The 14,853-nt window shown below is 47.3% G+C and overlaps 1 protein-coding gene across 2 annotated transcripts in view; it reads right to left on the bottom strand.

Annotated features, from left to right (window-relative positions):
• Positions 1-5,640: 5,640 nt before the first annotated feature.
• NPHP3 (nephrocystin 3) overlaps positions 5,641-14,853 on the bottom strand; it is a 52,755-nt gene continuing 43,542 nt past the window's right edge. For both annotated transcript variants that reach the window (XM_078860531.1, XM_078860533.1), the window contains 5 exons: positions 13,520-13,647; positions 11,046-11,286; positions 10,353-10,478; positions 9,682-9,797; positions 5,641-7,139 (listed from right to left, as the gene is read on the bottom strand). In XM_078860531.1, coding sequence (XP_078716657.1) covers positions 6,959-7,139; positions 9,682-9,797; positions 10,353-10,478; positions 11,046-11,286; positions 13,520-13,647 — 792 coding nt within the window. In that variant the 3' untranslated portion in view covers positions 5,641-6,958. The remainder of the gene's footprint in view (positions 7,140-9,681; positions 9,798-10,352; positions 10,479-11,045; positions 11,287-13,519; positions 13,648-14,853) is intronic.

The raw sequence follows: 14,853 nt of genomic DNA, 5'->3' as shown, positions 1-14,853 counted from the left end.
CAACTCGCTTATTTTCCTGCCACATATCGACACCATCATCTGCATGCACTTGTGTTCAAAGGCCATACGTTTCTTCTATACAGCTGCTTTTCTCAGCCGCATCCCATATTCTACAGCAGCGAGTGCCTATGCTAAAGGGACATATCTCTATTGTGGTGTTTATCATTGCCCCTTCCCATCCTGGGTTCGACTGGGTTCTGTCTGGAAGCTCCAGGCAGTGGGATGAGCAGTGCGGGCTGGATGGTGGGGGGGGCAAAAGCTAGAAAGGCCATTAGGAATAGGCGAAGATTAATCTCGGAGGAGAGGTGAGATGGGGTGTGAGGGTGTTGGTGGGAGGCTGGGTCGGCTGGTGGGGTGGGCGGGTAGGGTTGCTAGGAGCTTCAAGAGACAGAGAGCAATGGGTGGGGAGGTGGCAGAATGAGTCACTCATAGCTAGAAATTCTACACTAAATGATAACCCCCATGTCCGTAATTGCTGGCAAAACCTGTCTGCAGTGCAACGGTTTGCAAGCCTCCGGTTTTCACATCTATTATTCTCCTCCCTCAAGGCCACATTTTCACCATTGCCCATTATCTTGCATTTACATGTAAAGCGTTCCGCCTAACATGCAGTACATTTCACACATCTGGGGAGAACTTGGGGAAATAAGGACTATAATTTGAGAACGGCTGATGTTCGGCATTGCATCCAATGTGGCGAAAGGGCACTTGAGGCCAACACAGATCTACTGAAGCTCCATCAGCAAGAATGATGACTTTAATCATTCCTCGTACGCTCTTGAGCAAAATCCGGTAATACAACTCTTTTAATTTTAGAAATTGACACATCTGGTCTGTCGCGAAGTCACCCACACATCAGTAATCAAGATGAAAGTCTGGGCCGCCTGCTTAAACAGCTTAAAAGCTGGCTTAGGGACAGCCGGGCCAGGCGGCCAGACGACGAGCAGCCTCATCATGATGGCTTACGACCGCTGCTTTATAAAATCCCCTTCCCCCCGCGGCTCATGTGTAGACCACCGCGCGCGTCGAGGCCATGGTAACGCTAATGGGCTGTGTTGCAGGGCGTACGAAACGCAGTGTGCCCGGCCTCCTTTCCACGCCTGGCCAATTCCAACATTGGGCGATGGTTGAGTTTGCATACATTTCGCGAAGAAATGTGTCGGCGGTGGAGGTGAAACGCAACCGAGTTGTCCAATCGCCTCTGTGTTGCTAAGTAATGCCCCGTACATATAAATGAGCAGCTGGCAAAGAGTTTTGCATAAACATTGTTCTTGGTTTTTTGACAGCCTTTGATATACTGTATATTACAGAAACATTATACAAACGCGCTTGATATACAGATATGCGGCAAAATCATAAATGCTTTAGATAGTCCATCCGAACATATGGAGAATTATAAGCGTAATAATTATAATAATAATAAACACAACCCCAAATACAGAAGCCAACGGAGTCATTTTTTATATGGCCTCATTCCAGGCCAGTTAGAACTATGCTAATGAGGATGAAGTTTCCACTTCAAAGTGCACGGAATGAATTTAGACATTACCAATTATGTCAAGATGTCACACCGCGGACGATCGCAATGAGGACGATTATGAATGATCATAGGAAAACTCCAGAAAATGAATGCACAGTCCACGAACAGAAAAAAGTGTTGAAGATGAAATTGTCCCCTTTATTCCGTAATGCCCAGAGTTGTTTACACGAGTACCAGTTGCAGAAACAAAATAAACACAAATGTTACTCGTCCTTCCCTTGCACAGTTATTTGGATGTGCTTATTTCTTATATGAGCCCAAAGTCACACATTTACACTGAGGACTGGGGTACAGGCGAATATGTGAACATCTGTAGAAAAACATTTTTGTTACACCAAGCACAAATATATTACAAGGAGAGAGAAAAAAATCAAGTGCAAACTAAACGCGACGGGAAAATGCTTGACTGCAATTTATACACAAATGTACTCGAGATAAAAAAAAACATTACTGCATGCGAAAAGGTCAGCTTTGTGAACATCAATAGAAAGTGACAGTTAATGCTGCACTGGGGTGTTGGCAGTCGAATTGGTCAGGTCGGATATGGGATCGTCGGATATTTGACATTGCACTGTATATTTAAAATATAATCACTGTACCAACATATTATTGGAGAAATGCATAGGGCAGCCTTTCCGAGACGCATTCTCTCAACCAAAGTCCCGGCATCATTTGCGTAAAGATTAAATTAGAGGTAATTGCTGGCGATCGTGCATCGTACAGCCGGCAAAAATAATAACCGGTCTCCATACGCCAATCTCTTCATTTGCAGCATCCTCTTCCGACAGAGTCGCTTGTCACATTTACCCTCATCGATAGGAGTTACAAGTGACGAGGGGAAGAGTTTGTATTATTATTTGAAGTCGTCACTGCCTTTGCTCGTGTTGCCGTTGCAGACGTGGTAGGATGGCGTTTAACAAACGGTGTTAATCCGCAGTGACTAAGTGCTGCATAGCTTGGATAAAACAGCCACACTGCAATGTCGCTCTCAGATATTTATGCAGATAACCACGCGCAACGTACGTCCGGTACACACACACACAACATTTATTTTAAAACAGAGTGATGTGATTGTCGATTCTGGTTTAAGCAGCTCTGATCCACTGCAAGACTCCGTGTTTGTACTTCAGGTGGCCACATTGTGTGTGGTTTCTGAGTCGAGGCTTGACGCTGAACATGACACAACTGCACAGGGTTCTTCTCAAGCAAACCTTGCCACATTCGGCTTGAGACGCTGCGTGACCACGCATCGCAAACGACGCTGCATGGTCACGACTGACCAGTCATGTAAAATAATCGAATCGTTCTAAGCCCCTTGATCAATTTCACTGCTGGAGGAACTCAACATCCTGTGTCAGTCACGAGGGCTGTTTGACGATAGTCGACTCGACTACAATGGCCAGAGTGGATTGGTGATGGGAGAGGTGGGGGCCCAGGACCAGTTCACATATCACTCGCCACTTGGTGTTAGCCATGGCCGGGAATCGAACTCAGGCTCGCTGGGTTCATAGCGCAAAAAGCGCTGTCCATTGCAGCGCCACTCTACGCCAATGTCATACGTGGAGAGAGATAGGACAAGGGGCCTCCATTTCACCCCGTGGGTTGTCGCAGCACGCACTGTAGGAAAACACCTATTAAGGTTGGCACGGCACATTCGAGGGAAGTAGGGCTGCCTTTGTCTTCCCAGTGAATATAGCAACCACACGATAGAGTAGATGCATCACAATTGTCCGCCCCAGTAATTTTAAGCATTATCATGGGCTGGATTTGGGATAAAACATATATATATTTTTTTATCATTTTCCCCCTTTAACCATCTTATTTATATGGCGTCTCGGTTTTTTGGGGTCTAGTTTCTATGGTTTTTATTTGCTATTTTAGCATAAACGTTACAATCGTACATAATTTGCATAAATTGTAAACAATTGAATCTTACGCAATTATATGCATTTAATGTGCCGATCCAGGAATTGAACCTGTCCTGCTGATAATGCAGTAAGTACATCATAATCGCCACCATTTGCATATACAAAACACAAAAGTACAACACTCTCCAGTTCTTCTGACTGGAAGTAAACAATACGACGAGAGCAGGGGAATCACAGTGAAGGTTGTCATGCTGTTGTGCAAGCAGCCATGCTGCTTGCAGGTTAAGAGACAATGAAGGGAAAGCGACACACCTTGAGCACACGCACGCAGGGTGACCGTGCCGTTCAATCGCATGCGCGGAGATCCACACTCTTATCGAGATGAAGCCTCGGAACTGCACAGGACTCGATGACCTCCATCGCCGCTTGTGCCGAACGTCAGCACACAGCAGCGCTCGCTTTTAATATTTATGAGCTATTTTACGTGGGTAGGTAGACTGTTCTTTTAACCTTTATGCACACTAAGCTTTTATATGTTTAGTCGAGAGAAAATTGACCGCCTCCTCCTGTTGTCTTCAAAGTGAAATCCCACCTTGGGGACACCAAGCGGATGCTGCCGCAGTTCGAAATGAAATTGAAATAGACGTCAGAGAACGACATCAATAACAATCCACAGAAATCCCCACACCACCCAACATCACAGAAGCCAACCTACTTATCGGCAAGACGGAATGAAATACGTTTTTACCCATAATTCTCCATGACAACACATGTGTTTGCATACAGTTTTGATTTTTCCATTGAACAGAGTCCATATCATTCGATGGGAGAACTCTGCCAATTATCATCTGGTGACCCAGCCATAGGTGTTTAACCAGCCTGATTCTACTGATGAGAACCAGAAGGTCGAAACTACACGGAGTTTGCTTGTTAAACAAATGCTGCTGGATATTGGTCCAGAAAGGCAATGGGCAAATTTTATTTATTTACCTACAGAATGTGGAAACAGAACGCACAACAGATAGCAGCTGACCAATACGGTCTACGTTCGAATTACGGTTTATGGATGAGTTGAGATGTTACAGTTAATTAATTCACGCGTAATGGCATCACAGACTGTGATAAACAATGCCACTGTCGAGAAGAAGACCTGGATACTTTTTGCAGAAACAAATATTATTCATACTCCAAGGAGGAAAACTACAGCCTGTTTTATCAATCCGCTGCTGGGCCTTTCCTCGCCATACAGGCGAGGGGAAGCCCTCATATATTTTTTGGGGGGAGGGTGGGATTTGGCCCATTACACTGGCAAACAATCGCTTGTTATTGTCAGCGATGATGCTGCATGTTCCTTAATCTCCACTTGCAGCAGACTTGCTTTTTGCCGTCCCATTATATCGCCCTCGCAACAACAGCAGGCCCTCTCTCTGCGCGCGTGCGCTGGACTCCCAGCTGGTCCACAGTTGATCAACTTGGGGCGACGAAGGGTAAACTCACGGCAGCTTCAAATTAAACATACTGGGGAACGGCAGCCAAGAGCTCGTCCGCACGAGAGATGGAGTGATGAAATCGGTTCTCGTGCCGGCGCCGGGTGGATCGTTACATTGCAGGATCACGAGAGGTGGCGATGGCTTGGAGAGGCCTTCATCCAACAGTGGATTTTTCATGGCTGATGATGACGAAGCTTTGCCAGCACAACAATTCAGCCTTCTTTGTCCCTGTGTAATGATGCAAGCATGAATGTGGCAATGCCCAAATTTGCCAAATGTATTATGCAGCATTATTACGGTCGCATTTTACAGACCAATTTTCCTTCACGATGCACAGCGTTCCATCTTCATGAAGCAGCAGATAACTATTCTTCGGGTTTAAACATTCTCATCCACAGGAATCATATATTGTATACAAATAACAGGGTCTGTTTTTAAAATAATTTTACAGTTAGTTGATCGGCAGTTTTTGTGTCTGGTCAGCGTGAAAGAATAGACAAGAGTCGCTCAGTGAAGCGCCCTCTAGTGGAGGGCCTTCCACGAGCAGTGGCAGGAACAAGCAGTTTGAGGGCTGCACCTTTACCCAATTGACGTTAACATTTTATTTTAGTTACAACTCGGTTATTTTTGACGCAGGCGCAAGGCTGCTAATTTCGATTGCCTTCAACGTCCCACACGACGGATCCCCCTGCGTCCCCCCCCTGCACTTTAACCGGACCACATCCCCCCCACGCCTCCCCAGTCCCCTGCGCCCACACCTCAGCAACCCCCGCGCGTGCTCGCATTGTCGCCGAACAAAGCCACGTCCCCAACGGCCTCGACGTCACGCGGCACAAAAAAGGGAATTATCTGCTCGGCTGCAGGATGCACCGCACGCGCGACTGAGCGAGTTGGCATGGACGAGCAGCGTGCGCTAGTGCCGCGCACCGTCACACCGGGCTTAACAAACGAACCTTGTGGCAGCTGTTAACTCGGGCTTTTTTTCTCTCTCTACAAGAACAGCATTTGTTCTGAATTTCAATGTCGGCCGACGACTGTTCGTCAGCCTTCACTGCAAAAGTTGAAACGTGTGATTTTGGTATACGGCTTTCGAACGCTGCTTTTTTATTTTTAAGTGAACTGCTTCAACTTGTTCCAAAAATCCTGTGTTTACTTGCTTAACGTTTTCTTTACATTTCATTTGGGTAATGTAAAGAAAAGGGAAGGGCCAGTTATCACATGCATAGCAACCACAACGAAATCTATGAGCGCTCAGATTTTTCTGATTGAGGTGTTAATTTACGTCGCAGTCCTTTGCAGGTTGAAGTAGCAGTCACTGTTCACTCGTTGGTCGTTGAGTCATTCCGTCAAGTTTTTGGGTGTCGCAAAACCGACGCAGGCCAAAGCACGCGGGCTGCGACCACATCGTCTCTCTTCCAGGCTCTCTCAGAACCACCCTCACCCCAAGCCTTGTTTGTGATCGTAGGGTGCCACCCAACGCATTTCGCGACTCGCTTGTTCACCACCGACATCGCTGAGGAAGAGTTTGGTGCCGCCAGGAAAGAAAATGTAACAATAGCTCCAGGGATTGACTGCCATGGCGGTCACGCGATATTTTTTCGCGTTCGGATGGTGACAAATAAATACAGCGTTTATGGCAAGGTGTAATGAGGCATTTGTTATGCTTCACGCAGAAAGTGGAACGGTGAAGTAGATGGTATCAATGTTCGTATTTTAACTTGTAAAGCTTCATCCCGCAACCAACGATCCATTATTTTCTTTTGAAGTCCTTATGGCGTCAGTAGCAATTGATTAATCCAGAACATGTACACGCAAAGTAGTCAATTACACATTTTCTGTACTACCCTGGTGCTGCCATTGAAAAGAAAGCAAACAAACGGCAGTGCTCGTGTTCGGCTTCTCTCCGCCAACCGCACACACATTTGGAGAAACTCGGACGAACCTGTGGCGGCGAGTACCTGAGCGTAACCTTCGGCTTCCGCGCTGCAACTACCGTCGTCGTCGTCGGCAGGCGCCGGCCACTCGACCTCCGACCTTAGAGACGGGCCGCCCGACCTCCGCTAGCCTAGCCCCAGTGGCGAGTGCAGCGCCAGGCCGAGCGGCTCGCTTCCGGACGAGTGCAGCGACTGCGGCCTGTGACCCCCGCCAGTGACCGCCGCCGCCGGCAACGACTCCCCTCCCCGGATCTCCGTGGCGCGCTTGTACAGCTCGGCCGCCCCAGCCACGTCTCCCTGTTCGTACCTGGGCCCGGACAACGCGCGGCAGTTAAAGTAAATTACATGAATTCACGCGGCGCTCGGGGGGGTTGCCTACGTCACTATCGCTGGCATTTACAGCTCATTCATCATTTACGGGGGACACAAGTGACGTGCGAGTCCCTGCCGCAGGGCGGAGGATTCTGATGGCCGATCGAGGCCAGGTCACACTACAAGCGAGATGAAGTCTATCAGAGTGCAGAGCAAAACGGCAATCAGAAGCACGTCTTGCAAAAACGGCCAATGGAGCCGAACGCCAACAACGCAACCGCCTAGCCAAGCGTCGCCGGGTTTAAGTGTCACCGGGATTTGCAGCCGTGCATTCGGTGAATTACGCACTCCGAGCTCGAGGTGAACGACATTAAATTACGAAAAATGTCCGCAGCGCTGCCTTTTCCCGCAGTGCTGTAGAAACCTGCGGAGGGTAAATTAGGAGGCTGTAATTTTTCACATTTTAGAAAAGGATTACGCCATCACAATACCCGTTAGCCATAAATATTCCGAGTTAAGGTTCTAAGCACCATGGTTTTATAGTATCTTGCTGACCAATCGCTACGTATTTATCTAAAAAAAACGTTTTGATGTCCTTTACATAACATTTTTTTACCGCAGTCACTTTTACAAAGAGCTGCCAATTTTCAATAAATACCAACTATAAATACCAACTAAGTTATTACATATAAATATTAGTTCAGGGGAACAACATTGATATGTAGACGATGGCTGGTAATTATTTTTTTTATAATTGTACAAAGGTAGGCCTAATTAAACTTCAGAAAAATGTGAAAAGCATAACAAATATTCACACTGATTAGAACTCTACAAAGGTATGCGCCGATGCGCGAGTGCATTTTATTCAAATTAATTTTTGCCTGTAAAATACTAATTATTTCGTGAGCAAAAAAAAAAAAACGGAAATGAAATGTTATACTGCAGAGTGCGGAGCTCGGAGGCAGCAGGAGATGTGGCGTGCTGTGTGTCTACTGAGCGCGTAGAGGCTTTGCATAGTCTCTCTCGTCTGCTCGTGGCTACGACTGAACAAGAGTAAAATATAATTGAACAAGAGATTATAGAAACCGAAACACATCATCTGCGGCAATAAAGTGGGTACGCACGCGACTGAGCTAGTAGGAGAACAGGCGAGTGTGCATGGATGTTTGTCAAGCAAAAGGCAACCAAATGCGCTAACGAGTAAACAAGCCAACGAGCAGGTCATTAACTAAGTAACCAAGTGAAATATTATCCAGTCACTACTTTAGTAAGGGCTGGAGCAGTACTACGGTGGTCAGCGCACTGCACAAGCCTGGTGACCTGAGACTGATTCCTGGCTACTGTGGCTAACATCTGTAGTGAGTGTTGACCGAACCGTTGTTGGACACCTTTCCCTTCACCAACCCACACCGAACAACGTGGTGAAGTATGGTCAAACAAACCATATGACTGACATAGCAAGGCGAGGCCTTCACGCAGAAGTACAGTGAATAGAGGGGATGTGTTTGTCCCGAGTAAACAGTAAAATGGAACCAACAAAGCATCTATCAAGTGGAATAGTGAGTGATGCAATTGCGTAGCTTTGAGCGGTTGTGCCATGCAGCTCTCCGGCGACGTGTTTCCCGGTTGTGCCATGTGTTGTTTGGCACGGCGTCCGAACGAACATCAGCGCGGCACAAGCCGAGAGGTGAGTCGGTACTTGCTTTTTCAACATTTCGAAACATCCACTGAGGTGCGTACATCTTATTTTCAGGCATGTTCATCCCAAGAGGAGAATAACATTGAAATTAGGTCATCCGAGGGAGATTTACCCTACCCCAGGCATTTATTTACATGTATAACCGTTATAGCCGGGGCACTAGGGTTAATGCTTTTGCTCTTTGTCGAAGATCACCAGGGGATCCTACAAGTCCACTGGGTAGAGATAACTTATCCCCAGCCCTGTTTATCCCCGCTCTGAAGGCTTCATATATCAATAGACGCACACAAGGACCGACTGGTCAATACAGATGAATGAAAATTGCCCTTAGGAGTGTGTTGAGTGAGTGAGGCCTGTGCAACTGCCGCCAGAAGAATTTGCTGTAGTCGGGGGTTACGTAATAATTTTCAATGTAACTATGCGTCAGTGCATTGATTAACATTGATTCTTGCGCTGAGGATGCGCGCGACGAATCATGCATGTAAGAAGTAATTGAAGTAACCTGTGAACATTCTATATAGGTTAACGAAATGACTACAAATGCAGAAACTAAAAACACAGAATGTTCCAAACAAGTTGGTAAATGAGAGGCCAAAAAAAGTTCTTTACTCAAATCGCCATCCCCAATTGTGACAAATCGCTAAACTACTGGGGAAGTAAATCGTTCCATGGCTTATCCCAAACAGGCAATTCTCACCGTTGCTTTCCTCTCATAGCACAACTGGGGAATAGTAGCATTAGGCAAGATTTCCCTGGGATTGTAGGATGATATTATTGCCTATTATCATATTATAATTACAGTAATAAAACTGATCATGCAGGGGCAGAGCATGCGAACCTCAGCACGGCGAGGTTCCGCAGGGTCTCCGCCACGCGGGGGTGCAGGGGCCCCAGGCTGTCCTCGTACGTGCGGAGCGCGCGCTCGTACAGAGGCAGGGCCTCATCGTGACGCTTCTGGGGACACGACGTTTCAGACGCGCCATCGCCCCGCGAACCACTCGCACCATCGCCATGACAACCAACCGTCGTCATCACCATCATCGCCGCCACTCTCGTTATCACCAGCACCTTTATTCAGCTTTATTATTTGTTACATTTCACCTGTCTTTAAACCCTCAGAGGACAAGAAGCAGAGTAACAGCTCGCTGTTGTGCAAGGGTGCCACCATATTTGATTACGTAAAATGCCTACCATCTAGCAAAAAAATATATAGCATAATCACAACGTGGGTAATATTTGTTTTAACTGTGCACCGATGTAGATTACAGACATCGTACATGTTTCTTTATATGTTAAATTACACTGGCAATTCTATTTTATTTCGCCTATTGTATGACAAGAGTTTTTTCCATTTATATCGTAGAGGCCTAGACCAGGTTTAGACTCGTATAACGCCGGCCAATCTCACTGCAACTATGCAGCACAGTGCTAAAACCATGACTCAACTACTCAAAACCACACACACGTGCACTACACATATACAATTGATGTCAACCACACACTACTCACCAGTTGGGAATAGACAACAGCCAAGTTGACCAGCGCTGTGGCCACACTGGGATGGTTTGGCCCAGAAGCCTTTTCTCTGATCTCAACCGTCAGCTGGTAGAGGGGTAGAGCCTTCTCCAGTTTGCCCTGGGCGACACTCACAGTGGCACAGAGGCCGTTAGAAAAGCAGCTAGCTCCATCTGCCCTACTCAGGACGAACAGCAATGTGGTATAATGGCAATTCCCAACTTGATTTCCTGAGGAAGAGCTCTATATCTGAAGCATATGGTAGATATGTCAATTTATGCATAGTCGGTTGGCCATTTGCATATAATGATGCATTGACTCATCGTTTAAAACATATACATGTATCAAATAACACATGTGTGTATATGTTGTATGACAATATATGATAGGAAGTTAATTTCGAACACAACGAACTTACTTCCCCCGTCTGTCCGTTCATGATATTGTACGTTAATTTCCCATCATCCTCAGCGTGCTTTTAATCTTTACAGAGTTCATATGCCGTTGATTCGCGTGACCTCTGCAGCCACTAGAGGCGTTTTCATTCGCCACAATATAAAACAAAAATACACATTCTTGAACGGAATCGCGAGGGCGCGCCACCCATCTGTTGCGTGCGTAATTCACGCGCTCGCCTACCCCCCCCCCCCTCGGCGAATCCAGAGGCAGCCGTCTCTGCATCCGTACCCCCTTCTTGTAGAGCAGAGCCAGCTGCTTGACGGTGTAGGCGAGCGCCGGGTGGTTGCGGGAGAGGGCGCGCTGGCGGTTGTGCAGCGCTCGCTCGTAGAGGCACTGGGCTCTCTCGTTCTCGCCGCGTTCCCCGCACAGCGACGCCAGGTTGTTGAGGGACTGCGCGCAGTCCGGGTGGTCCGGGCCGAGCACCTTCTCCCGCATGGTGAGCGAGCGCTGGAAAAACAACTCTGCTATTCTACACACGCACACACACGCGCGCGCACGCACGGAAAGAAAACTTCAGGTGAAGCGCACTTCATTTCCCGGGCTAGGCTCTTGAAAATCCAGCCGCATTAGTTTTGCAATTTGTCACATGGCTCAACCCAGAAAAACCCAGCTACCCCCTCCCCATACGCCTTGCAAGTCCATCGCCAAAACTATCGCCATCCTCCGCAGGCGTCGAACTACTTTGGCTCGCTCATCCAAAGGGGCGTGGTTAATTCCAATGCTCGATGTCGGGCCCTCTCCTCCTCCTCCGCTTTACATCACGTCATCTGTCCATACCACGGGAGCCTCGTCACAATCAGCAGAGGGCATTCCTGTGTGGGCTGTCAAGTGGCTGGGCTCTCAATTTCGGTCAGATGTCAGCCTCCACCTCCCCCCGTGATGGTATTTCTCCAGGGATATCTGAAAATATCATGCCACTTGTTCCCTTCATGCTCCCTTGGCTGCGTGAAGCTCATTCATGGCCTCCAGCCACCTCAACTGCTCAGCTGCGGTTCATTTAATTTTTTTTGCAAAAGCAAGGAGGAGGAGGCCACGGGAAATTGAACTTTTCTTTTGTTTGAAATCTGAATTCCATCCACTTATAGGGCACACATCTTATTTTCTCACTGTGTTATCCACAATTAAGTTGCATTCACAGACAATATACAATGTAATGCATCGATTCATTAACTACATGCCAATTATTGATTAGCCATGGCTGTGAACAAGGGTGAATAGGTCTCCTAGCTTCAGCACAAGGACTTTACGTCCCAGCAAGCAAACAAAGGCACCTACGTCAGATATTTCAAAAGAATGAAATTACAATAAGTCATCTTAAAAATTTTGCTCACAAAATATCACGCCATGACTTCCTCTCTAAAATACACTGCAGACCCTTTACATTCCAGTGTAGCAGAGAAGGTACTTTGATATTTCCCCAAAGCCAAACTGGCAGTAGGCAGAATGTGAAATATGCATTGTATACAGTGGAGCTGAAACACTTCCAAGGCAGGAATTCCAAATTCTTTCCATTACCTTACTTTTACAAATTGGAGAATGGAGAATATACTTCATTTTATCACAGCACAATGAGCCAATGCTCGTACACCCAATGGCTCTGTCCGGCCTGCACTACCGCACACCCATGCCACCTACCATACCCTGCCATCCATTCTCCCAGTATGTGTACGACCCCAGCCAGCAACCAGCATTTTCATGATCATCATCACCATGATCTATCCATTGCCGGATGAAGGCTTCCCCGAGTTGTTGGCATCCCTCAAGGTCTCATGAAGCGACAATCCATCAAGCTCCATCTCTGTTGGCGGATGAACTCCATGGCGAGTTCCCTCCTTTAACTGCCACTCCTTCGTGATTGCCAACCACCAGCAGTCACAGTTCCGGCGATATGGCCTCCCCACGGACTTGTGGCCAATAATTTAGTTTCATAGCAAACAAATATTCTTTCTTACTCCTTTTTCAATCCTCGTTTCTGAAATCTTTTTTTAATCGGCACAAACTTTTCATGGCAGGATGCTCCTGAAAGAGAGTCTTGGTGCTCAACAATGATTTCCTGGATAAATAAAGTGTACTACCTATGTAGACATGACACTGGTCATTATTACACTGGTCATTATTATCATCACCATTTATTATTTACACCACGCCTCCGATGTGGTACATTTTGCGGCACCAGAGAAAAGGGGCATTTGAGATCATCACTCGGTAAGCGAAGTGACTGAAGACAAAATAAAATGTGAATGGTGCAGCGCTGCAGTTGCATGCTCACGACCCCTACTTGCAAAAGGGCCTCCGCTAGAGATGGCATTTGGACTACTCTTACACGCTGGTCAGACGTCTTGTAAGACGCATCCTTACTTTACCCCACCGCATGCGACTTGCTGATTGAATAAGTAATGCTATACTGCTCGGTGGGTAGGGGCGTTTAGAAAATTGACCATTGTTTGACAACTGCCGTGCCGGGAAATGTATGCAAGAATGCATGTTGAACTCTTTTCGCACCGTACGTAGCTAACCGTGCTAATCGGAGGTGCGGGAAAGGTCAACAAAATAGAACTGGCGACCTCAAGATTTGCTAGTCCAGCGTCCTAACCATTGCACCACGGCAGCATGCCCCCCCCCCCCCCAGTGTCAGCAGGTGTTGCTGGCGATGTGAGCGTGCTGGTGCCGATGGTGCCGGCTGCTACGGCGGGGCGGCTCACTCGGGGTTGCCCTGCAGGTAGTAGAGCACCCCCAGCTCGTTGAGCGAGCGCGCCGCGTCCGCCGACTCCCCGCCGGGGGGGCCCTCCTCCAACTGCAGCAGGCGGCGTCGCAGCAGCTCGAAGCCCGACTGCAGCGACGGTGGTCGCAGGAAGGTGGGGGGGGCAGGAGGGAGGCAGCGGGGAGGGGGCGGGGAGCGCGGGGAGGGAGGAGAAGACGGCGAGAGAAGGTTACAGAGCATAGGTATTAATTATAATAATTAGGTTGATTTGATGATCGCGCCATTCCATTAGCGCGAACGCTACTATGAAAGTGCGATGTTTTATGGACGGACGTAATCCAATTAACTAATTTGCAGGTAGTTTTTTTTTTTGGCACATTTGAACCCTGACGCCAGAGTCCACTTTTTTTTCCAATAATGTCACGGGATCTTTAACATCCTTCGTGAAGCGGACGGAGCGTGTTTTTATCGGTCAATACACGCACAAGTATTAACCAGGGCGGCCGCCGAGTCAAACCTCTGAGCTCAAACCACGAACTTTCTGCGACACGCGGCAAAACGCGTGACCGCTCGGCCATGCGACCGCTCCGGCGCTTGCTCGGGGTTCAAGGAGAAGGAGTTAGCGCCAGGGAAAGTGAAGCGGAGGTGGGGAGCGGGAATAAGAGTTCACGTTGAATGAGGGTTGACGAAAGTGACAAAAAATGTTTTACATTTACATTTTCAGAAAAGGCAGACGTCAGATGGGATGCAAAACAAGAAGATGTATAGGAGATTAATAATACAGGCAGCAGAGAGAGATGAGAACACAGCAGCACAGATACGATATGCATTGTGGAGCACAATGCAAGAGACAGCAATAAACAAATAAACAAAGGCTCTTGAAGCACACAACTGATGTTTTCTCGGCTATCATTATAGTGAAAGGATGGGCAGCAGTGGAGAGGGGGGTGGTAGCTCGTTTTAACTCTCAAATACAAACAAAAAAATGCTTTGAATCGTGGCAATTTCTGACATCAGACACAAAAATTATATATATAAAGTTGGTGATCCATTTAAAGGAGCCCCAGGATGTCTAATGACCCTCTGTGGGCTCGCCACAACAGGTGCCCAAGTAATTGTGTCAGCAATGGCTCCAGATCTTGCAGAGGAGAGTGGTAAAGCTTTAAGAAGTGGATTAAGATTGATGGGAGACGTGTTGAAGCTTTAAAAATAAATTGTTGTTTTCTCTCCGAATTCTCCCTATTATTATAGCGGGGTATCAATACATTGATTACCGTGCAATATGTAGCAGGATATAAAACAAGATTTTTTTTTAATGCGGTGCGCTTTCACAAG

Source organism: Lampetra fluviatilis, chromosome 10 (assembly GCF_964198595.1).
Source record: "Lampetra fluviatilis chromosome 10, kcLamFluv1.1, whole genome shotgun sequence".
In the NCBI taxonomy this organism is placed as follows: Eukaryota; Metazoa; Chordata; class Hyperoartia; order Petromyzontiformes; family Petromyzontidae; genus Lampetra; species Lampetra fluviatilis.
This window is presented reverse-complemented; position numbering and strand designations above follow the sequence as displayed.